This window comes from Bacillus rossius, chromosome 1, assembly GCF_032445375.1.
Source record: "Bacillus rossius redtenbacheri isolate Brsri chromosome 1, Brsri_v3, whole genome shotgun sequence".
NCBI classification, from domain to species: domain Eukaryota; kingdom Metazoa; phylum Arthropoda; class Insecta; order Phasmatodea; family Bacillidae; genus Bacillus; species Bacillus rossius.
In genome coordinates, this window is record NC_086330.1 from 25,250,043 (window position 1) to 25,274,977 (window position 24,935).

At 39.1% G+C, this 24,935-nt stretch overlaps 2 protein-coding genes across 2 annotated transcripts in view; both read left to right on the forward strand.

Moving 5' to 3' along the window:
- The window catches only part of LOC134533334 (mitochondrial enolase superfamily member 1-like), a 151,515-nt gene that overhangs the window by 52,422 nt on the left and 74,158 nt on the right, over window positions 1–24,935 (forward strand). The window lies entirely within an intron of this gene.
- LOC134533345 (uncharacterized) overlaps window positions 1,810–24,935 on the forward strand; it is a 33,357-nt gene continuing 10,231 nt past the window's right edge. Inside the window, exons 1-2 of the mRNA XM_063370869.1 lie at window positions 1,810–2,668; window positions 7,023–7,093. Of these exons, the coding sequence (XP_063226939.1) occupies window positions 7,044–7,093 (50 nt within the window). The 5' untranslated portion in view covers window positions 1,810–2,668; window positions 7,023–7,043. The remainder of the gene's footprint in view (window positions 2,669–7,022; window positions 7,094–24,935) is intronic.

A 24,935-nucleotide genomic window follows, 5' to 3' on the forward strand; every position in this document is an offset into this window, starting at 1 on the left:
TGTTATGTTACAATTGACTAAAAAATTATGGTGATTCATATAATTGATGATAGATATTTGATACAGTTTATTTATATGAAAACTTGTTCATAATTATATTTAAACTTTATAGCTAAACGCCAGTTTTTAAAATTAATTACAAGTCATCTACACGTGAACTGTTTCGTCGACTGTTTATAAAGTGAAGTGAAAAGTTAATGTGGTTTTCATTGCTTATTACAACAAGTTCGGCAATAAAGGTTAATTATTCTTTTATTTTAAAAATCTGATTTCTAGTATAATTTCAAGTATTTATTCTTTTATTATTAAAATAAAAATAATATTCAATTTTATTCATAAAAGTATGCAATCATTTCATCAATGTTTTGAAATAACGTTGTCACGTTAAACTATCGTCCGTAAACCGACTTTACATACAACCAATATTTTCTTTCTCACCTCTTTCTTGCATTATTTTCCTCTTCTCTTTCTCTCTCCCTTTATCAAAGTCCTTCTCATTCTTTCTCTCCACCTTGGCGGGAAGCTTATATCGCCGATATCAGTCCTCGGATATATCAAACGTTCACCGCTCGCGGTAATGTGGTGAAGAGAGAACAAAACTCCAATCCATTCCTGGGCACGTGAAATAAGTTTCCTACAAGTGAAAAAAATTCATGTTTACTAGACTTTAAAAATATGAAACTATTTATCGTTGTGTTGTTTGTTGGGATACGTGTATTAGCGAACAGGGATGGTTGTCGCAAATTCATCCTGGATGTCAATGTCCAGTTATTTGTCATAGCTCCAAGTATATTTTTTTTGGGCGGTTTTGTTAACTCATACAACCTGGCACCGGTGGGACGAACGAGGCACGACTCATATTTGCATCCTACTCATAATTATAATGATGGTAATGAGCCCCGCAGCCGCGACGTTACCAGGGATTTTCGTGGCTAGGTGAATCTGCAATGGTTTGCCATTAACTTCCGCCGTATGGCGATGAAGCAACATTACAATACCCAGTATTTTAACCCTGGCCGGCCGGCCTGAAAAATCGTTAGCTGCAATCGCACTAAAGTGAACACAAGCAGCGTGGAAACACTTTATATATTTATTTTTTCTGGCGCCATGGTAATCGAACATACGTTCTTTCTGTCGCATAGCAGAACTGCAAAGAAATTTCTGGTTAATTTATAATATATTGCTACTTGTGACAGCGATCTGTGAACTACAATGGATTTATTTTTCTTTAGACTGTTTGAAACAGGAATGTGTTTTAAATCTTGTATGAGTAATTTAGATAATTTCAAATGCTTAAGGTAATTAAATTGTGTTGATATCTTAATAAAGTTATCAATATATATATACCATTTAATAAAAATTTATTTATAATTTTGTATAAATTTTGTTATGAATGTCTCATGGCGCATGCATTTGGCACATTGTTGAAATAATAAAATCTGTTGAGCCTTTTATGTACGATTTTAAACGCAGAAATTGTGTGACTTAGTTCATAATTAGTGCGTTAAAGTAACACAAATTAAAATTACTAACTTAAATTAAATAATTGAATGCAAAGGCATTTTTTTAATTTTAATGCAAACAAACCTTGTGCTGTTGACAGTTGCTTTGGCAAATCATAAGTAATTAATCGGTATATTTGTAGAAGATGCATATTAGAAGAGTCTAGCGACAGCAACTACCTTCCTGCAACTGCGGCACCGCGTACGCTCGTTCCGGGGCCGGCTGCCGCATCGCTCACGCTCGTTCCGGGGCCGGCGGCACGATCTTATATGTCATCTGAAACTTCTTTTCGTCAAATATGGCCTCGTGGCTGAGCGCTTAGCGGCGCTATTAATTAATCGTAAGGTTGCCGGTTCGAATCCCGGCAGGTGCGAATTTTTTTTTGTACTTGTAAAAATAAATACGAGCACGTATAATTTCAAAAGTAATAAATATATTTGAATAATGAATGCAAATAAAAGTAAATTTATTAATTAAATTGTAATTTTCAGATAAGGACATGATAACTAATGGTCAATTAGGTTAGGTTAGCTACATTATAAATACTTTAAAACTTTGTGGACGGTTGATTTGGTTAGGATAGTTACATTAAAGATACTTGGAAATCAAACATCCAGGGGGTAGGCGCTCCCGATCGGCCAACTTCGGAGAGGATCGGCATTTGCTGCCAGTTGCAGGACGGTAGCATTGCTGTCGCTAGACTCTTGTTGCATATTCACTGATATAAGTCGGCCTTTCTTATCTCTAATCTATGGTATCAAGGAAATTTAGGTTTTATGTTTTATAGCAGCCATAGTTGGCAACACTACTTTGCACATTTTTTCGATTAGAAAAAAGAAACCTGCAATGTACAACATAACAAAAGGAGAGATTGCACAACCATTGTATCTCGAAACGCGAAAATATCTGGAAGTACGCAGTTTCAAACGAGATAGAACCAACGATAAAAATTTCTAGAGAACAAATAACGATTTTTTTTGATGAAGTAACCAATTGCTGAAAAGTGTTGGATGGATGCGCAGTCTGTGGTAAATTTGAGACGCACAACTGACACATGTTTGAATGGGAATCCTCACCAATCACGCAGTTTTCACGCAGTTGTTTGTACCTCGCGTGATGTACGACTCAGTCTCTTGCGAGAAGCCAGAAAACCTCATCGTGATTAGTAAGTAAACGTTTTTCTAGACTTGTAGAACTATTGATCTGTGCAGGACGGATGATTCTAGGCTGTTGTGAAATAGTGGTTGTGTTTACAGTTGACGGTACGATTCGTTAGTTAGTTTGTTTAACGTTACATTAATTTTAGGCTGCATATAGGTGTTTTAACGGTGCTGGCTGGTGTTGCCTGATATCTTGAAGTACATACCTTGTACAGTGATTTGTACTGTTGATAAATTACGTTTATCGGATCTTCTCAAATAGCTTATAATAAGAATAATTTCAATATTTTAATATTGATCAAAACTAGTTTTTAATTATTTTTGTTGAAGTGGTTAAGTATATATATAACAAATACAAAGTAAAGTAATTTTTTTTACAATTTTAAGAATCGATTACAAGCAACCGACATGTTTTTGAGCGGCTCGAATAAAAAAAATATGAAAAGGGTATTTTTGAGTTCTTTAATCATATTTGATGTAATTGTAAAACAACAATGCAACAGTAAAGTAGTTTACCGGTAGTTACCTGTTTAAACGATAGGTTAGGTTAGCTACATTAAAAATATTTTTATATCGCGTGAACAGTTAATTTAATTTCAAGAAACTAATTGTAAGTTGTGTAAATATGTTAAGGTTAAGGACATTAAAATACCGATCTCCGTTTTGCGGGACAATAAAAAAATATCTCAGAAAAAAACATTCAGATTTTTTTTCCTGTGAGCTGCTAAAGTAACAATTTACCTATGTACATATTTTAATTTTAATGACTTTTGAATGTGTTTCGCTCTGTTGCCTCAATTGCGCAATAAGACAGCATTTACGCCATGATTGTTTGCAGAATCTTGATCACATCTGGTATGATTTGGCATACATGTCTCAGCAATACTTTTTAAGGTTAAATGTATTATGTATGTCTTATGTAATGAATAATTAATGATTTTATTCTTTAGGATAAAATTAGGTACTAGGCAAGTTTAAAAAAAAAGTTTCAATGTGAAATTCACCATGCTGGACGCACGTGTACGAGTTACCAAGCCAATATTTTTCATGTAGAAGGATATTGAAAGTAAATATTAAGCAGAGACCGCTAATAATAGACAACCTAATTATAAAGTACGCGTGCAAGATGCGCAGTAGTAAAAAAAATTGGGTTCAACATTGAACGTTTTGTTGTCAATAAAACTCTGAAAAAATCATTCGTGAGCTTATAAAATCTTGTCGTACATTAAGGGTTTTGTTTGATTTGATTTTTAATGAGCAGTGAGTTCAAATAAGTGATGTTTTAATTAATAATTCCCTTAATTTTTTTTAAAAACCAAAACGTGTCTGTCGGCGTACTATTTGTAAACAAATACTCATGGCTTTGTTTACAATACTTGTATTTAACAGTTCTGATGGCGATTCTTAAGCTGATTATAATCGGTTTATATCGTATCATTAGGCTATGCTGTTAAGCCCAAATGCGAACCATCTTCAGTGACTACCTGCAATGCGTCGAGCATGTGAACGTGTGTAAATGTTTCAAATATATATACACACACATACCAGGCTGCTAATCCGCCATTATTATACTCTAGTTTAAAATAAACAACGCTATCAAAAGGTTTTAGCAGCCGCCAATTTATATTGATTCACTTCGATATGAGCTACGCAAATGTGTGTGTGTTTTTTTTTTCATTTGAAGTAATCTATATCGACGTTATCTATCAACTATATCTTGTTATCTACAACTGTGAACGATGTAATACGGTTACGTGCAGGGATATTGTGAAATACTAATTTAAAAAAAATATTTTTGATTGGCATGAGCAGACTGTTAAAAGCATATATGTCTCTGTGGAGTGGTTGAATGAAAATCGACATCGAAGGATTTAGGATTTATTTACCAACAGAAATGTCCAATGGCTATTGTTGAAAAAGAAAAAAAAGGGGGGGGGGGGGGGGGTAAGACAGAGAGAAACAAGAACAAGAAGCTGTAGTTAGAAAATTTGTAACGAATCTTCTCAAACTAGAGTCATAATATTGTTTTAATAATATTCATTTAGTTATTATTGTTTATTGTACGGCCTCCGCCCCCCCCCCTTTTTTTCCCCAATACCCACCGTTCCGTTTTGAGCTGGCTACGCCCTTCAAATATAAAAAATCCCTTTCGGCACAGCCTACAGATATGGGTAGATTTCTAAATGCCTATTTGTTTGGAAATATTTTGGAAACTTCTGTAAACTCCTGAAACATTTTAAGAACTTAATGTAGCCGAATTAACATTAGATATGCTCGTCAATATGTAAAAACAATATCGATTTAAATATTCTCATGTTCCATGCAGCGAAAATATTTTGAATGTTTTTTTAACTTAATGCATCCAGCATTGAATGCCTTAACGAATTTCATATTATGCCTAGTAAGGTAGTCATGCTTGATCTTCAAACACTATTTTTCATCTCTTGCACTAATACGTGGTCGAATAATTTTTTCTGGATAAAGGTTTAAGGTAATATTAAGATAGGTATTAAGAAATTCCGACGAATTTGATACTAAAAAGGTTAATTTTTTAAAATTTCAAACCTTGTTTTTACGGTAATAGTTCGTTTCATCAAAAATTGTTTCAGCCAAAAGTTTTAGATAAATTTTAGGGCGTTTTACAAAAAAATATAATGAAAATAAAAGTAAATGTATAAATAAATTTAGAAAATTTTGTTTCTGCCCTTTTTTCCACCCCTTGCAGTAATGGTTTATATTATAAAAAATGTTTCAAACACGTTTTAGATAAAAAATTATAAAATTTACAAACCACTTAAACGGATTTGATAATGTACCTACAAAGAGAATAATTTTTTTTTTTTTAATTCTTCCCCTTACTTTTTCATCATCTTGCAGCAATAGTTACTCTAACCAAATATTGCTTCAGACAAAAGCTTAAGATAACAATTATAAGATTAATACACAATTTGTACAAATTCGACGTGCCTTCGTAGGGAGTTATTAATTTTTTTGTCCTCCATTCCTTGTTTATTCTACCCCTTGCAGTAATGGTTTGGTCGTGTAAAAAAATATTTTGACGCAAGTTGTAGATAATAATATAAGGCTTTTCAGTAAAACAGAATGGATATAACAGTTTTCATTGTACAAAATTATGAATTTTTTTTAATTATACCCCTTTATTTTTTCAACTCCCTGCAACAATGATTCGTCTTATCAAAAATTGTTTCAGACAAAAGTTTGAGGTAAAAATTATAAGATTAATATATAATGTGTACAAAATAGATGTTTTGCCTACGAACAGAGTTTAATTTTTTTTGTCCGCCAACCCTTGTTTTTTCAACCCCCTGCAGTTATGGTTGGTCGTATCAAAAACTTATTCAGGCAAAAGTTTTTGATAGTACTCCTACGAGTTATAAAACGTTCAAACGAATGTGATATTTTCCATATTACGGGAGTTCAAACGATTTATGTGGTTTTTTTTAAACCTTCCCCATTTCTACCCTTTTGGTCGAATATTGCCCGTTAACGAACCCGACCGATATTTTCAACAAATAGATTTTATGTATCAGTTTGGAAGTGATTTGAAAAAAATTGCGACAGTTAACGTGTCCACAAAATTGTGATATATATACACACCCACATTTGAATTGACGATGGTTTTGGGGTCCATGGACCATAAAACGAAAAACTATATAACAAATTTCGGAAGTCGCACCTGGTAACGGCTACAACAGGTAGTATTTCTTTAAAATCTACCTAAAAAAAATGCGTTTTAAATCTCTTAGAACTTTGTTTCTGTTTTTCGATACGTATAGCAAGTGTTTGATGTTTCATTAATGGTTTATTTATATATATTCAATGTCTTATTATCACTTAACATTCAGAATTTTAAACAATTATATTTTATGGCATTGTGTGTATCAGCTGACTTTGACAGATCTGGCGGTATATAGTAAGCCAATGTTGTTCCTGTGCGTAGAAGTAAAAATCGGTCTACAACAATAATCAAGCCCATGAATGCAGTTCGTTTCCACTTACTGTTTTCCGTACACATCGGTTGGTTTGAGACCTGGGTAAGACGAGTCACTTTCATGACTTACGCAAGTCGAAGATGTCAGGAAATAGTACTTTTTTTTTTTTCATAGTTAGAGGTTAGCAGATGAACTCTTTAGTTGCTTTGAATAAACTGTCATTCGTGTTCTTTAAATACTTTTTGAGACCAGGATGTATAGGTCACAATTTCATAATTTTGATGACTATATATATTGCAGTCTGTGGATTTTACACGAAGTATTCAATGCCATTGTTTTTCTGAATCTCTTGCACTTATGCCGGTTTGAAGTTTCCTTGATACATGTGTGAATGTTTTTCTTTTAGGTAGGCGGACTAGCAAGTCGCATGCCTACATTGCCGCATTTACTATTCCGTGTGATGTTTCCCAAGAAAAGGTGAGTTATTCTGGGAAAAACTGAACGTTTGAAAGCAAAAATTACGCATGTTAGAGGTTTTATTTTTTTAGCTTTATTTTGAAGTAGAAGCTTATTCATGACTACATATTTTACGTGGACGCAATCAAACATGTACGTGGACTACACTTTGTCCCCTTCCTTCTTCATTTCGCTTTACCGTTAGGCTTTTCCTTTCAGAATAGCACAGTGCTGCAAAAGTTTCAGTATTGTAGCAGTAGATGGTAGCGTAGTTGCGAATTGATTAAAAACATTTAGACGTAGTTATTTGTCGCCTAGTAGGAAACGGTAAACTAAAAAAAAAAAAATAATTAAGTGTAAATCCTGCATGTTAAATGCTTGTTGCTAAACTTGCTGCTGTGTTGGGTAATGACGAGACAGGTACATTCAAATCATAAAATATTTATAAACAAGTGGAATTTAACATTGTGGAATTAAAACTTTAAAGAATTTATTAAATTAAAATATAATTTATAACAAATTTCAGATAAGTGTTTTGTAATCTTCAAAATGAGTCAAGTAATTTCTGAATTTTCGGACCTCACTGTTCTAGTTGTTACAGCTGACAGCTACAAGAATTTAATACCTCCGTAACCAAGATGTCTACTGATTCATGAAAGTCACTCAAACTCCCCAAAAAGAAAGCAAATTAATTGTAGAAAATATTACGAAAGTCACTAAGAAATCAATAATGTAATGCTATTGTTGAAGCTTGAATACTTGAAAAAACATGACCAGGTAAATAAAATGTTACTAATTTGGTTTTACTGTGAACTATTAGACGCCTAATTAGCTCTCGGATCACTCATATTATTCAGTCAGGATGCTGCTACCCTCTTCTTATCGTCTCAGCAGAAAAGTGAAGCATATGCATCTCGCCGCTCACAGCTTTTGACTCTTTCTATGGATATACTTTAGCCCTTAGACCAACTACTTCCATATATCTAGCAAATGCTCACCTCCATGATTATATGACTGGTCACTGGAGAAAACCATCCATGGGAATGCAATGATATCCGGTGTGACCCTTGTATATTATTGTTACGAACGTGAGCAAGGCCGCGACATGTGCAGGTGCAGAGCTGTCTGGCGGCTGCCGCAACATGATATGCGCCGCGCGCGCCTGGAGGATTACAAGGATTCTCGCTTTCCCCCTCCTTCCCTCCACTCCCCGCGCGGTGCCATGCCTTTGACATGTAACTGACACCGGACTGCTGCGGAGTTACGCGAGCCGCCGACACGTGTTTCGAGAGATTTCTGCTGTCGGGTCGGCGCGGAATGACGCGACTGGCCCCGGCCGCGCTCGCGAGTTCTGGAAATTGCGGCTGATAGATAAAACGAGGACGGTGGCCTCGAGAGGGGAGAGTCAGAGTTGGAGTGAGAGTTCAGGTGGGAGCTTTCCTGCGGCGGAATTTCCGGGCGATAGTGCCGCGGGTGCGGCAGAGGGGCGAAGCCCTTGGACGAAGGTTCCAGGGCGAAAAGTTCAGTTCCGGGCGATAGTGTCGCGGGCGCGGCGGAGTCCCGAGCGAAGTTCCGATCGAGGCGTCGGGCGGATCCTCGGAGAAGGCAAGTGCGTCGGCGGCGGCGGAGTGCGGCGACGGAGTCCCGTGGCGGAGATCCACGAGGGGTGCTGCGACAAGAGTTGCGCCAGAGGTGCGGCCCAGCGAGGTGTGCGGTGTGTGAAAACTGGGGAAGAGACATTTCTTTAAGTGCAATTGATTATTTGCTATTTTAGAAGATTATTTGTAAGTGACATAAGTAGTGGCCATCAATAAAACTATGTAGTGTGTAGTAAAATCTATTAATTGGGCTATCCTACCCGTAAATCGTAACATTATTATGGTAACTAGTTGGCTCATCCCGAGTTTACTATCAGAAATATGAATTGATTTCGAAACCGGTTTTTTTAGGCCACAAGGCCACGATAGTTCAGTAGTCTAAAATCCCAACATATGGTTACGTCTGAGATAGTATTGGCTCGCTCCAATATTCTCCCGACTAGCTGAGGAAGAATAATATCCAGCGTGGGACAGCCATGCTGTGACAAAGCTAATGGGACCTTATTGGCCTAATTTGTTATTGGATTCAGAAGCTTGTACTTGATATTTATTTGGCTGTCGTGAATATTTTCTTAGTGTCTCTTGCAACGATCAGTATTTAAGTTGGTGTCCGTATAATGTTCGAAAGTTTGTCAATAAGTTAAATGCATGGCTTTTGGGTAAATTTGTAGTCTTTTTTATGGAAAGTTTTGAGATACATACACGAAAATGTCTTTGGTAACCTAGTCTGAAAAATTCTCTGTATGTAGCATCGTTTACCCTATTTTGGGCCATATGGGTTATTATTCTGGGATACTAGGTAGGATATTTCCCCAATATCCAAGTAATGATTGACCTTGCACTCTTTTTCACAAAAAATGTATTCAAATGAACATGAAACTAGTAAACGAAATACTTGTCATAAAATTTTATTTTTCATGATTGCTTTAAGAAATTGTTTAACTCACTGGATGGATGGCAATATGTGGATATTAGTTGAACTCCAGTATAGGTTCAGTTCGTTTCCCGGCAGTGTTTTATCTAACTTTGCTTACATGCATACTATTAAAATAACTATTGATTGCATGCTCTCTCGTCCAGCATTGATGCACAAAGGACATTGATTTTCTCTCACAAATGTCGGGAGTATTCTCGATGTATGAAGTTAAGTTTTTGATTTGTCACCGTACGGTTTCGATGACGGTACCTCTTCCGGTTGATGGCAAGCGGGTACAGGGTTTTTAGTCCGAATTGTGACTGTTATTTCAAGAAGCAAGTCACCTTCAGTTATGTTGAAAATAGTATATTGGGGGCAGTCACGATTCGCTTCGCTTGTTCCACCGTGTCCGCCGTATCTTTTTTTTTTGTGCAGAAAAATGCAGTGGCTACAATAAAACTATTCTTCGCTTACAAAGTGGAGAACCGGATGCTCTGTTCAGGATAGAATACCTGTTGGAATCAAATTTGGCAAGGAATGTGTTGGAAACTAACACAATGTTAATACGTAAAGTGACGTTTAAACAAATACTGAAATATTTACAAAAAACCTGATGTTCATTTAAAGTGAGTCGCTAATGGTAAACAGACCTGCGGAAATACGATCTGCTAAATGAGCAAATAAACATTTTATCTAATCTTTATTACATTACATTTATTACTTCCGCACTAATGTTTAGCACCAAATTTTTTTAAATTAAATAAATATCTTAACATTTTTACAAATTACAAGTTTAATGAGGTTAAAAAAACAATAAATTACAATTTATAAGGGAATAAATCAAATTTTAAATTTTTTCGTTGTGTTACGTAGTTAAATTAGAATATCCTGTTTTTTTTTAATGCATTCTGAAGTTAATATACACGGCATTCGTTTACTAAGCCTGTTTTTATTTTAATCACAGAAAAATTCGGGTACCTACCATTTAACTTTGATTAATGCGTTCCACCTTTTTGTATGAATTGTAATTGTTACTTTAACTGATAGAATAGCTGTCATAGGTATGCAAATTTCTTACTTTTAAACGTCATGTTACATTAAGAGTTATTAAGGAGTGTTTAGCGAATAAAACTCTGCTCTGAAATGATAAAATGTTGAAGTTTTTTTACATTTAAAGTAGTATACGAATGTATGTCCGGCGGCAGGATGCAGGATGTGGATGGTGCGGATTGTGATTGTCGGTCCGCCATCTTGGATTGTGACGTCACGTCGGCCATCTTGGACGAGCGTAACGGGACACAGCGTAACGGGACACGGTGTAACGGGACATAACGTAACGGGACAAGTAGATCACAGCGGCCATTTTGGATCCGCCATCTTGGATGACGTCATTTTGTTTTCTCGAACTTTCCACCATTTTGTTTTCCACCATCTTGGATTATGACGTCACCGTTGCAATTTCCGTTACGGCCGCCATCTTTAACTTTTTTATTTATTATCCGATTTTAATGAAATTTTTTTTAAATTTATAAAAAAAATTAAATTAATAAAATTTTAATAAAATATTTATAAATATTGAACTTTTTAGACACGGAGTTCGGAGTCCTCGGTTCGAACCCGACGAGGTCAAAAAATTAAAAATTGCGACCGATCCTTCCCCCTGTGGTGGCTGCTGACAGACTGCCCCCCACCACTTTTTTCAAAGCATATATATCGACAGTGAGCATGACGTCATGTCCGCCATCTTGTCTTCGATGTTGGAAACCATCATCATTGTATCGGCGGCGAGAGTGCGCTGACGCCTAGTTAGTTTGATTCTTACCCGCTAGAGTGCAGTAATCATTTATTACTGTGACACCCGCCATCTTGAAATTTGGCCGCCATCTTGAAAATCCGTAATTTTAATGCTAGAGATTCGGGAAAAAGTTCAAAATCCATTAAATAAATTTGTAATCTATATACTGATTGATTAGATCGACTAAGGTCCTTGGTTTGATCCCTGGCCGATACAAAACAACTTTAATTTAAAAAAATACTAAAAAAGTGACAGGATTGAGAAAATAAAAAACACCGCAAGTACTTTTAAAAACTTTTATTACATAAATTCAATACACTACTAAAAGCACAAAAAATAATACACAGACATAGAACTAAAGTCTTGTGGATTTCTCGATTCAAACAGTCTTCCTATTGTATGGACTAAGTCCTTTACATGTTCGTAAATGTCTATTCAGTCTATCAGGTCGACATAATGGTACATGACAATTTTCACACAAAACCGAATTATCGACTTCATTAAAAGGACAGTGATATATTTCATGTTGTTTAGCACTTCGAATAGTTGTAAATGTTTTGTTACAAAATATACAGCTTGATTCTGATGAATGTACAGACAGTCTATTACAATTCCTGAGGTGTCGTTTTAATCTTCCATAACGTTTAAACTTGCTTAAACACCTGTTGCACTGATATTTAATACGTTCAGAATTATTATTACAATTGTGTATTACATAATCACGTAATTTCAAGTTTTTGATCTTCTCACAGTACGTACAGTTGGGCGATGGAACACCGTTGGATGCTCCTTCCTTTATCAATGACACTGGAACTGTTGACAACCATTGTAACACTGCTGTCATGTTAACTTCTGAAGCCGTTGAGGTCTGCTCTGCAGAAGATGTTGCACGCGTCGAAATCTCCTGCTGTGCTGAGAGAGCAGGTGTAGCTGTAGACGACGTAGTCATCGTGGTCTGCACTGATGATGGTAGACCTTCGATCCAGGTCGGTGTTGATACTGGTAAAGACGCCATCGAGGTCTCAAGAACAGCTAGTTTTTGGTCTATTATTCAAGTCTAACTACCCGATGCGTTCATCACCGCAGCCAGAGACGGACTAAATGTTCATATCACCAGGGTCTCACTTATATGTTCTCATCAGCTGGTACAACACATGAGTCAAAACAATAACCATGTTCATTATACTTGCACTTAACTGTCTCGGAGCATTTTATATAATGACGATGTAAGCTGTCGAGGCGTTAAATTAGTTTATTACACTTATTGCACTGAAATTGTATTGGTTTCAGTAAATTATTCGGACAACTGCTTCTTTCATGTCTGCGAGCGCTTGAAGTGCTAGTAAATGATGCGCCACAGTATTTGCACTGATGCGAAGTACGCTCTTCATTAATTGAAGTCTCCTCTGCAGTCGGTATCGGGATCTCCGCGACTGTCGACACCGCAGCCACTGAGCTCTCCGCTGTCGTGGTCTCCTCTGCATCTGGTATCGGAATCTCCGACTCCATCATCATTGCTGTCATCGAGGTCCCCGCTGCTGACGGTAAACAGTCTATCCCGGTCGACATTGGAGCAGTAACTAAATCTCACGAAATTGACTGAAGAGAGCAGGTCCGTACTGCACCGCGGCCAGAGGTATATTGAGGGTCCACTCGTCTGAACTTCGCTTATATACCCGCGGTCTACTGGAATATTACATTAGTCAAAATATTGTCTGTAATTAAAATTAATTTTTATTAGGTAGCTAAAAATTGTAGAAATAAAAAACAAACACAAGTTCAGGTTTTACACATTTATTTATAAAAAAATTACACAAATGCATGTTAGGTTAAGGAATTAAGCATTTTCGCAAGCAAAGTCTTTAATGCCGCACGAACTGCCTCTTCGACTCCGGTTCCAACTGGTTCGCAGGTCACGGGATCAGGAACACAGGTTTCCAGCTGGTCATCTTCTGCGATGTCGTCATCTCGAGCGAGACTTGGTCGATGACGTCTGTGACCACGTCTGCGCCTTGGCTCTACTGCAGTGCTTGTTGGGACAGATTCACTGCCTGAACTTCGACGACGTGACGCACGCCGTTTGGAAGTCTGCGTAGAAGCATCACAGGTAGCAAAAGGTTGCAACACGCTCATGTTTGGTGTTACACGTGCAGACGAGGCAACTACCTCAGCGATGCTAGCAGGAAGGATTGTGTGCGGTCTCATGTGATAGACGGCACAGTTTCCAGGTTCGCAACAATCTAATAGCTGCTGAGTCGGTTCGTAGGACACAGGAAAGTGAGCAAACCGCCAATGCTGAGCATCTCCATCACAGGTTTCTGTATATGTACGTAGATACCCGGAATCCCAGTAGCTGTACTCGACACTGCTGAAGCTAGGTCTTGCGCTCACGTACACGTTAGCAGGATGAAACGTAAACATCTTCTTGCAGGTTGAACGTCAACTGAAGGCATGTACGTAGGTACGTCATTTATATATGCAGGCTCCTACTAACACTGTGTGTGCCATTTCTGCATTAACTGCGAGTTTGTACAGGCACAGACACATTCAAACTTGTCACGTAGCTGCACGTCGTATATTGCACTAAGCTTGCGCAGGGAAGGACAGCCATAGTCGGTCTGTAAGTCTACAATTTCAACTGTTCCGTCGTCACATAGATCTCGTAGCCATTTTTTCTGTTCAGGTCCGGCAACTTATATTGTTTCGTTTTGAACTAGTAAATCTTGAAGTGTGTTTTTCACTTGGTGGTATGGGATTTTTCCTTCGTCCCACTCTAGTCCGTGATAATATTTGCATAGCCATTCGTTCGAGCGTTTACTTTTTTCGTCTAGTAGTTTCCAAGGATACGGAGGTCGGAAGCTGCGGGTTCGAGTCTTGTCTCCAGAGGTGACTGCAATTTCTTTGAGAACAAAGCCGTTTTGGCTCTGAAAACCTTGCAGGTTGCAGTACATCTTGTCGCTAGCAATGCTCGATCGTAACTGAATTATTATCGCAAACGAAACAGTATTTAAGTCAGAATTTTCACAAGTTTGTCTCGACAATTGTACGATGCAAGCCGATCGTGAAGTATCAGACAAAAAGCATAGGTGTTTGGTGGAATATTTCCGCTAGTCGTTATCTCGATCCTACAGTCGATGATGTTTGAATTTAATCGATCATCCTGTTTGGAAACGTCAAACACCATTAACGGAGCCTTGTTCTTGAAACTGTCGGGACTCAGTATCGGTGACTGTCTCCGTCCATAGTAAGCTTGCTGAAACTTGGCATACATTTGATATGCGAGAAGAAATCTTCCACTTTCAAAGTCCATGTTCATATCAACGTACGGATAACTTTCGCTGTTTAAAAATATTTTTACATTACGTAATTGACAGTTATCGAATAAGGAACGACTTACTCCTGCATTGAGCTGTCTTCCGGTCTGAAGCCCGACGATGATGTATCTTGGTTTTTCCGTAGCGAAGCTGGACTTTACTATCCAATTGATACGCTGACTATGAGGCAAGCCAGGATAAGTTTCCAGGCTCCAGGATCGGAATGGCACATCGAAGTTCTTGCCATTTTCTATGTTCTTCAACATCTTGACTCGTTCAACGGTGCTCACTTGGATGTGGGGCAGCATCCACTCGATAGACTGTAGTGTTAGCGAGACATCTTGAGGGTTTTCTGCAGCGACGACAATTGCATTAATGTGCGTGTTGGCTAGAAGCAGTACGAGCTCTTGTTTCGAATTAATGATTATATGCCTGTAGTCCTCAGCGAATCCAAGAAGCATGGACAGAGGAACACAAACTTCGAACTTTCCTTCGGCATAAATTGGAAGCTTATATTCATCCTCGAGAGCCCAACCGGCCATCTTTGCAGCAGTCAGTTCATTTGGCGTGAGCGAAAGGTAATTTTTCATAGCAGATGTTATGCCTACATCTCTTGTCTGGTCTACCTCGACGCCATTGAGTACATAAGTAATGCGCTCGATGAGGTGAAGAATACCATTGCAGGATATTGACGTCGTTGTCGGATGCGTACCATCCGCCTTTGTAAGCATGCCTCTTATACGTAGAAATGACTGTGAAGGTAAAGTACAAATATCTTGGTGCTGTACAGCAATGCGTACTTCCGATGGAAGTGCGTACGGTCCGAGCAGGAAAGGCTGGTACTCGTGCAATTCCATTTTCGTAATGCTGTCATCAAAAATTACCGGATCTTCCACGTTGAGGATTTCGTCTTCCATATTTATTCGGCACTTGTCCAATACTAAGAAGATACTTTATGTTGTCAGGTGTTAATGCACCGATGTCTGGTAGAGAACTGTTCTTATTCACGTCAATACGACTTCTTTTATAACTGTTCGGTGTTACGAACTTTATGCCCATCGCTTCAAGTGCAGCCGTAATGTAATTTCTTCGTCTTGAAAATTCACCAATCGTCCTCGCTGGTCAACGATTCTGACGACGACTTCGTGTGCACACTTCACGACGACTGGAACGTAAATGATACTTTGCGGTACTTCGACCAGTTTATATCCTGGCGGGACCATCGGCGAAAATTCGTGCAGCATGTTGCTTAGTCTTCCGTTGAGATACGTTCCACTTGCCAAATTACAGTTTATTCTTATGACATTCACAGGCAAAATGTTTACTGCGCGCGTAGATTCGTACGTTCTTCCTGCATCATACACCTTTGATTCGAATCCTAACATCGAACCTATGGACCCAGGTTTCGTAAAGTCGACAATTTCACTGCATGTTAGAATGCTTTTTTGAGTGTTTGGATTTCCACGCAGTTGAAAGTCTACATCCTGTGGTAACATATCCCTGATGTAATTTGCAATGTCGTCAATTTCGTAAGATCCAACAGGTAACTGTATTTCATGAGCGGTCCCATCGCTTTTCAGGAAGCAGATCTTGCAGTTTTCTTCGTCGATATTCGGTATGGCATTATACGTTTGAAAATCTACGAGTCCGATACACCATTCTCCGTCTAAATCCAGAGGCGGGAAATGAACCGCCCGCAGCTCAGATGCGTGACCTGTCAAGGTAAGTGTTATCGACATGACTAATAAATTATCATCACTGCACAACCTTTAAGTAGCAATTTTTATTTGTCAGCTAAATTATTTTTTTAGTTAAAAAGCGAAGACACAAGTGTCCGCAGTTTGTTTGATTAGGCCTCTGTTCCGTTTCGTAATTGTAGAACAGTGTAGTGGTCCGGCCCAGGTACTGCCTAAGTTCAGGCGGAGGTCTCAAATTACCGAAACTGTCGTAGTACTCGGTCATTTTTCCAGACTTTATATACGCTACCCAGTGCGTGCCGCGACCTGCAGTCGTGTCTAAATTAATTATGGCGCGTTCGTTGGTTTTTGGTTTGCTGGGTAAAGTGTCTCGCATAAACACGCCGCGGAAATTTGGTATTTTCAATTTGCGTGCGTACTTTATTAAATCTACGTTGGTGAGCGGTCGTTTCGGCAGAGAACTTAGGATTTTCGTTTCTTTTTCATGCATCGGCCTGATTTGTGAGGACGTAAGTACAGTCCTGCGCCGTTTTTTTTACCGATGGCAATGGCTTCCATGCTTGCATTATGTCTACGTGCTTCTTTTAACTGCTTTCGCTCATTCTTCGAAGTGTTGACTGCCCGCACTATACCGCTCGTTGCACCGATGAGGCCGCCGAGAGCACCCAATGCAGGCAAAAGCAAAGGAAGAAATCCTCCTGTAATCTTCTTGTCGAGAGTCTGTAATTTTTGCTTGGCTTTTTGTATGCCTGCTCCAGTCTTGCGTTTGGTCTTGCGTGAGTTAGTCTTTGACTTGATGGAGCTGGCTCGACGAGCACCCAGTCCTAATTTGGTCTTTGCCTTCATGATTTTAGATACGCCCCAGGCCGCGATTTTTTCTCCTAGACCCGCGTGCGACGATTTACTAATATATTCAGCTTCCTGTGCCAATATCTCGTCGGCCTGGTGCCTGGATTCTAGATCCTTGCTGAGGGAATACGCAATATCGTGCTGCTTGCACTTTTCGTCGAGAGAATTAATGCCCACGTCACCGCGAGCTAACCTTTTCGCTAGTTTGGTGCCGGGGCCTCAAAATCTGTATCCGGGAATGTGTAGCTCGAATGGCAGATTGTTTATCAGCGAGTTCACGAGTCCTGCACCGCTGTGTTTTTTATTCTTACCTCTTCGAGTCATTACGCGCAACTGACCAGAAAGTATAAATGTGTTTGATTATATACAATTTATTTAGTACAATGCAGGTCGTCAAGCAAGATGTTTGTTTGCCCGTGCGCATTACGCAAAACGATGAAACTAGCGGTCGCGAATCGCGACATGGCTTACTGTTGCCTTCTGCTGTACGATGCATAATGGCGGGACCGTCAAACTGTGGCAAGACGTGCGTTCTACTGAGTTTACTGGAGGAGGCAAACGGTCTTCGGTTCGAGAACGTTTACTTGTATTCCAAGTCGTTGCAACAGCCAAAGTACCAGCGCCTAGCAACTGTTCTACGCTCGGTGGAAGGACTGGAGTATTTTCCGTTTAGCGATAATATCGATGTGGTGTCTACCGACGAAGCAAAGCCTAATTCCGTGTTTGTGTTCGACGATGTAATGTGCGAGAAGCAGGGTATTATACAAGAGTACTTTTCCATGGGCAGGCACGTCAAGGTAGACTGCGTATACCTGTGTCAGACGTACAGTAGAATACCCAAACATCTCCTACGAGATAATGCGAATGTTATAGTGCTTTTTCGCATGGACGAACTTAATTTACGTCACGCCTACGACGACCACGTAAACACCGACATGTCGTTTCAGGAATTCAAAGACATGTGTTCCTTGTGTTGGAAAGACGAGCACGGATTCATAGTCATCGTAAAGGACTGGCCTCTATATAAGGGCAGGTACAGACGAGGTTTCGATCAGTTTATCGTCAAACATGAGTCATAGCATTTCGAAATTCGGTCGTAGCAGCAGACATACTGTATGCCCCGACTCTGATATCCGCAAATACATTATACTACTGTCTCAAAAAGTAGAAAGTGTGAAAAACGAAATAATAGAGTATCTCGTTGCCATCGACCTGCGTGTGGAAGCCTCGGATTCTCGCATTCGCGACATGATCGAAGTATCGAATGCACAAAGACGTGACGATTTGAGGACTTTTCAAAGTAGTCTGAAAGCATCACTATCTCACTTGTCAACTAATTAAGATTTTGCCACACACAAGAAAGAAGTTTCTGCGAATGAATAAAAAAGTATATAAAGAGGACTTGCAATACGTTTTCAGCCAGTACAATGTCAGACCTGGCCAGTGACCTTCATCGAGCTATACAGTCTGTTCGTGAAAAATATTTACTTGCTAGACGAACCAGACTTGCACGTGAGATGGAAAATGAGGAGATTTTTAAACCAATCACTAGTCGCCTCGACGAACTTAAAAACATGGAAGAACCAGCTATCATTGTGAAGACAGAAGTTGAAGATGAAATGCCAACTGTAAAGAAGAGAAAGTATGAACCAGATCGAGAAGAAGAAGACTTAACAAGTACAGAGACCATGCACAAGAAAAAAATACCGAAAAAGGGACATCAAGTGAATGCAATGGTCCGACCATACCTGATATCGTTTACGAGTCGGAATAATGACACGACCTACGGAGTGTACAGAAAACATAATAAGTGGTTCCTCGGTGCTAAAGAAATAGACTTTCTACCAGGAAATATCGTTCGCGTAGAAGAGTTCAAAACGCGCGGGACTCCTGGTCTGTACGAATTGCTGTTTCGCAGGGAGCCTAAAGGATATTCTCACAAAGACTTACAAGAGTACAAAAAACTGCTAGAGCTAACCAATGCACATTTTCGCGATAACGATCCAGATAGTGGTGTATATAAAGACGTAGATCATGAAAAAATCGACATTCTCGCTAATCTCTTCAGTGAACTAACAATACATGGCGAAGGTTTAAAAAAGCTAGAAAGTGGTCAGATATTTGACTATGTATATTGGGACGATCCTAATGAATTAGTTGATCGCCTTAGAATTCTACATGCTTCGCTTAGCGTAGGAAACTATTCGCACATCAACGAAATAGTCTCCATACTTGAAGAACTGAGGGAAGCCGGCTACATACAATGAGTCGAACCGGAATCGCTCACGAACTTCATGCTCCTGCTAGACGAAAATACCTTCGTCGCAAAGTCATAGTTCGTGGAATTGATGATTTATTCCAGGCGGACCTTGTTGAGATGATACCGTATTCCCGAATGAATAAAGGTTTCAAGTACATGTTGACAGTCATCGATGTTTATAGCAAGTTCGCTTGGGCTAGACCTGTCAAATCAAAGACTGCAACTGAAGTAGCCAAGGCCATGAACAATATTTTGCGTGATGGACGTGTACCGTCGCACCTGCAAACGGACCTCGGGAAAGAATTCTACAATACAACCTTCAAGGCTTTGATGAAGAAGTATGGCATCAAACACTACTCTACATTTAGTAACGTCAAAGCCTCCGTTGTCGAAAGGTTTAACAGAACTTTGCGTTCCAAGATGTGGCGGCAGTTCACGGCTAACGGAAATTACAAGTGGCTTGACATCTTGCCGAAACTAATAAACGAGTATAATTCCGCGGTGCATTCTACCACGAAAATGAAGCCAAAGGATGTAAGGGACAATCGCCTGCTTCGAACAGTGTTTTCCAACATGAAGAAGAAAGATCCACGAAAGCGTAAAGCTAACGTCGGTGACATTGTGCGAATCTCCAAGCAGAAAGGTATCTTCGAGAAAGGTTTCACTGCGAACTGGAGTCCCGAACTTTTCCGTGTGACACATGTTCGTGAATCAGAGCCTAGGACCTACTACCTCGAAGATTTGGACCACAAACCTATCCGTGGCGGCTTCTATGCCGAAGAGATTCAGCCTACGTTGTATCCTGATATGTACTTGGTGGAGAAGATTATAAAACGAAGAAACGGACTGTCCTACGTCAAGTGGTGGGGCTTTCCACCTCGCTTTAATTCGTGGGTGGCAGATGCAGACATCGAGAAATCCACAAGACTTTAGTTCTATGTCTGTGTATTATTTTTTGTACTTGTAGTAGTGTATTGAATTTATGTAATAAAAGTTTTTAAAAGTACTTGCGGTGTTTTTTATTTTCTCAATCCTGTCACTTTTTTAGTATTTTTTTAAATTAAAGTTGTTTTGTATCGGCCAGGGATCAAACCAAGGACCTTAGTCGATCTAATCAATCAGTATATAGATTACAAATTTATTTAATGGATTTTGAACTTTTTCCCGAATCTCTAGCATTAAAATTACGGATTTTCAAGATGGCGGCCAAATTTCAAGATGGCGGGTGTCACAGTAATAAATGATTACTGCACTCTAGCGGGTAAGAATCAAACTAACTAGGCGTCAGCGCACTCTCGCCGCCGATACAATGATGATGGTTTCCAACATCGAAGACAAGATGGCGGACATGACGTCATGCTCACTGTCGATATATATGCTTTGAAAAAAGTGGTGGGGGGCAGTCTGTCAGCAGCCACCACAGGGGGAAGGATCGGTCGCAATTTTTAATTTTTTGACCTCGTCGGGTTCGAACCGAGGACTCCGAACTCCGTGTCTAAAAAGTTCAATATTTATAAATATTTTATTAAAATTTTATTAATTTAATTTTTTTTATAAATTTAAAAAAAATTCATTAAAATCGGATAATAAATAAAAAAGTTAAAGATGGCGGCCGTAACGGAAATTGCAACGGTGACGTCATAATCCAAGATGGTGGAAAACAAAATGGTGGAAAGTTCGAGAAAACAAAATGACGTCATCCAAGATGGCGGATCCAAGATGGCGGATCCAAAATGGCCGCCGTGATCTACTTGTCCCGTTACGTTATGTCCCGTTACACCGTGTCCCGTTATGCTGTGTCCCGTTACGCTCGTCCAAGATGGCCGACGTGACGTCACAATCCAAGATGGCGGACCGACAATCACAATCCGCACCATCCACATCCTGCATCCTGCCGCCGGACATACATTCGTATACTACTATTTAACAATTTTTCAAAAACCCTGTTTTTAAAATATTTTATTTTAGTGTGCCACTAGTAAAAATCTGTTCCTTTCTCTAAAAACATTTTCTGTGAACTTGCAGCAAGTATGCTGGAACTCTATGTTAATCATAATTTACACGGTATTCTTTTTTACTATTACGAATGCAAACAGGACCGAGATACGCGCCAGGTTCGGAGTTGACTGGCGACACTACCAGGCCACTAGCGTCATGCGCATATCACGTGGCCGCCACAGACGTAAGGCATGCCACGCGTGCCTGGACGGCTTACAAGGGTCGTCGCTACCCCCTACCCCCTCCGCATCGTAAACATCGTCCTGCCTCGGCGCCGTTACTATCGCTGAGCGACCTTGGGAATTCCGCGGGCCGCCGCGCGGAGTGGCGATAATAGACGCCACCCTTCTCGACTGTTCAAGCGTCAGAATGACGCGACTCGTCAGGGCTGCTGTCGTAGGTTCGAGAAGGGCGCCACACACTACTTAAGCAGCGACTCCGACCTCTGCGGCAGTTCCGATAGGATTCCGAGCGAAGGGAAGTGCGACATCGGCGAAGAGGGTGAGAGATCCCTCTGAGAGTGGCGCGACGCGGAGTTCGACTGGAGTGTGGCGACTGAGTGACGCGAGACTGTGTGTGTGTGTGTGGACAGGCGCGAGGTAAGGGGCGAACCACTGTTGAGCCTAGCTCCAAAGAGGAGTGCGAACTGCAGAACTTGAAAGACATTGAGTGACTTGAGGATAAACATTTTTAAGTGCCAATGATTTGAGATATGACATTTTAAGGAATGTTATTTATTATTAATGTAAATATTAGTAATCAATATATCTGTAGTTGGAAAACTTAATTCGGCTATCCCTTACGAACCCAGTTCACCTCACATTATATGTCGTAACAATACCATACAGAAATGTATTTACATAGTTATATTTTTAGATTTATAAGAAACTATTTGGTTAATATGTTTCCAAAGAATTTACTTGTAAAATTAAAATTGTTTTTACAGTGTGTGGGTGGGTTTATTTCATTAACCTGACAATCAGGAATGCCCCATGCTTATTGCCATTATATTTTTGGAGCTAAAATTTGCGTTTGTTACTGAAGTATCCAAAAAAAAATCCAGAAATTGGTTGACCAGGTATTTCCGGACATCCTGTGTAGGAAACAGACGTCTTGATGACCGTCAACGCGGGAATGGGCCAGTACTGATGTGTGTATAATTAAGGCCCTTCTACAACAGTCCGAACCTGCTGGCGGTCCGTACCCTTATTCTAATGTGAATGACGTCACGTCGTCGCACGGTAAAAGACCCTGTCTACAGTTGTGATGTCCAATGTCCGAATCTGCTGATTTCTAAAGTAGTCACCAGAGCGTACTAAATATACAGCGCCAAAATATATGTTTTTCGATTGTTTTTTTGTTTGATTTTTTTATGCATTGTAAAAGAGTACGCAGCTAAGTTTAGAATATTCATTTAACTTGTGAAAGTTGTGGGAGTTCAATAATATTTATTTATCCTGTGAGGCAGAAGCATATGCTAATAAATTAATTCGTGTGTTCGGCCTTTGAAAAGCGCCAGTCGCAAACGGACACCAGTGGTCTAAATTTTCTCTCTGTCTTCTGGGCTTCCTTCCACACCGTCAGTTGTTTTCTGTTTACCTCTTTGACACGGGAACCGGAAACAACAGATATCACGAGCGTTCTTCTCTGCTACCAAAGGACGCAGATTGGGACGAAATGTTCGAGTTGGCCGATGTATTCCGACCAGAGAGATTCCGACCATCGCCCACACCATCCATGACGTCACAGGGTCACGTGGGTCAGTCAGCGATCAGTGTCCGTCGGACACAATTTGGGAAATTGAAATTGTAGACGGGCCTTTACTTGTAGTTGATTGTTGAATTGTCGGCACTCTATGGTGCTTCAAGGAGGTACTAATGGAAATTCAGCAGACTTTTTGTACTGATGGAAACACTTCCTGATCACTCCGACCCTACCGAGTGTATGTGACCATGTCGTGCCCACTGTTTGCTGCTGTGCTAATGACCTCAGGCCCAACATTGCCTGTAAATATTTGGCGTAGAGCGCGTAAAGGGTTATTGATCCCCGCTATCTTGACTTCGTCAATATAAATAATTGTAAGGTTATCACTACTTCATTATTGTGTGGCATTAACAGCCAGAAGAAAATACACGACAATGGACTACTGAATATTACAAAATAGTTTTTGACCTCTTGACCTAAATCGGTGTCTCATTCTTAGTTCCGGGAATCGTTGAAAAAATTAATAATTTAACATCCGCTAGCAGTACATCGTCCGCATTAAATGTTATGGCTCGACAAGGCATAAATCCTAGTTTACTTGTTGAAGTCGACATTCGTGAACTGGTGTAATTAAAGTTGTAGTTGCCCGCGTCTCATGGCCGCTGAAAAATGAGGTAGGGGTAGAATCAATGAAAAATCCATAACTCCCTTAATATGTACACTGTCAAATCCATTAAAATTGTTTGTAAACCTTAGAAATATTATCTAAAACTTTTGTGAAACAATTTTTGATCCAACTAACCATTGCTGCAAAGGGTGGATGAAAAGGGGTGAAAATACAAAAAAGGAAATTCATACCGTACTTAGTGTACATCATTATAGCCGTTCGAATTGTTTATACATCTTATAATTTTTATCTAGAACTTTTGTCTAAAACAATTTTTGATAATACAGGCCACGTTGAAGGGGATTTAAAAAAAAGGGGATTTTTTTTTAAAATCTAATATATTCCGCACCATATACACTATTAAATCCGTTCTGATTTACTGTAAAACCTTAAATTATTATATACATCTTTCGCCTGAAATAATTTTTTTATACGACCAACAATTACTGCAAGGGGTAGAATAAACAGGGGTTGAATGGCAAAAAAATTCACGACTCCCTTAGTAGGCACACTATCAAATCCATCCATATATATTTTTGTAAACCTTAAAAAAATCATTTCAACTTTTGTGTGAAACAATTTTTGATACAACTAACTATTGTTGCAAAGGGCGGATGAAGAGGGTGAAAATACAAAAATAATTTAATAATTACCTTAGTATGCACACTATTAAATCCGTACACATTGTTTTTAAAACTTATAATTTCTATCTAAAACTTCTATTTGAAACAGTTATTGATTATACAAACCTTAACTGCAAAGGGTAAAAATCCTGGGGTTGAAATAATAAAATATGTATAACATCTCTACCATGTGCATTTCGAATCCATTCTTATTTTTGTTTAACTTTTAAAATTTTTTATAAAACGTTTGTCTAAAGTAAAGTTTTAAGTAACACACAATTACTGCTAGGAGTGGAATAACAAGAGTTGAAAGACAAAAAGTCATTAGTATCATATTTATTATAATTTATTGTAAAAATTTTAAAATTTATTTAAAACCTTTGGCTGAAACCATTTTAGATAAAACGAACTACTACCGTAAAAACTGGAGTTGAAATTTTTA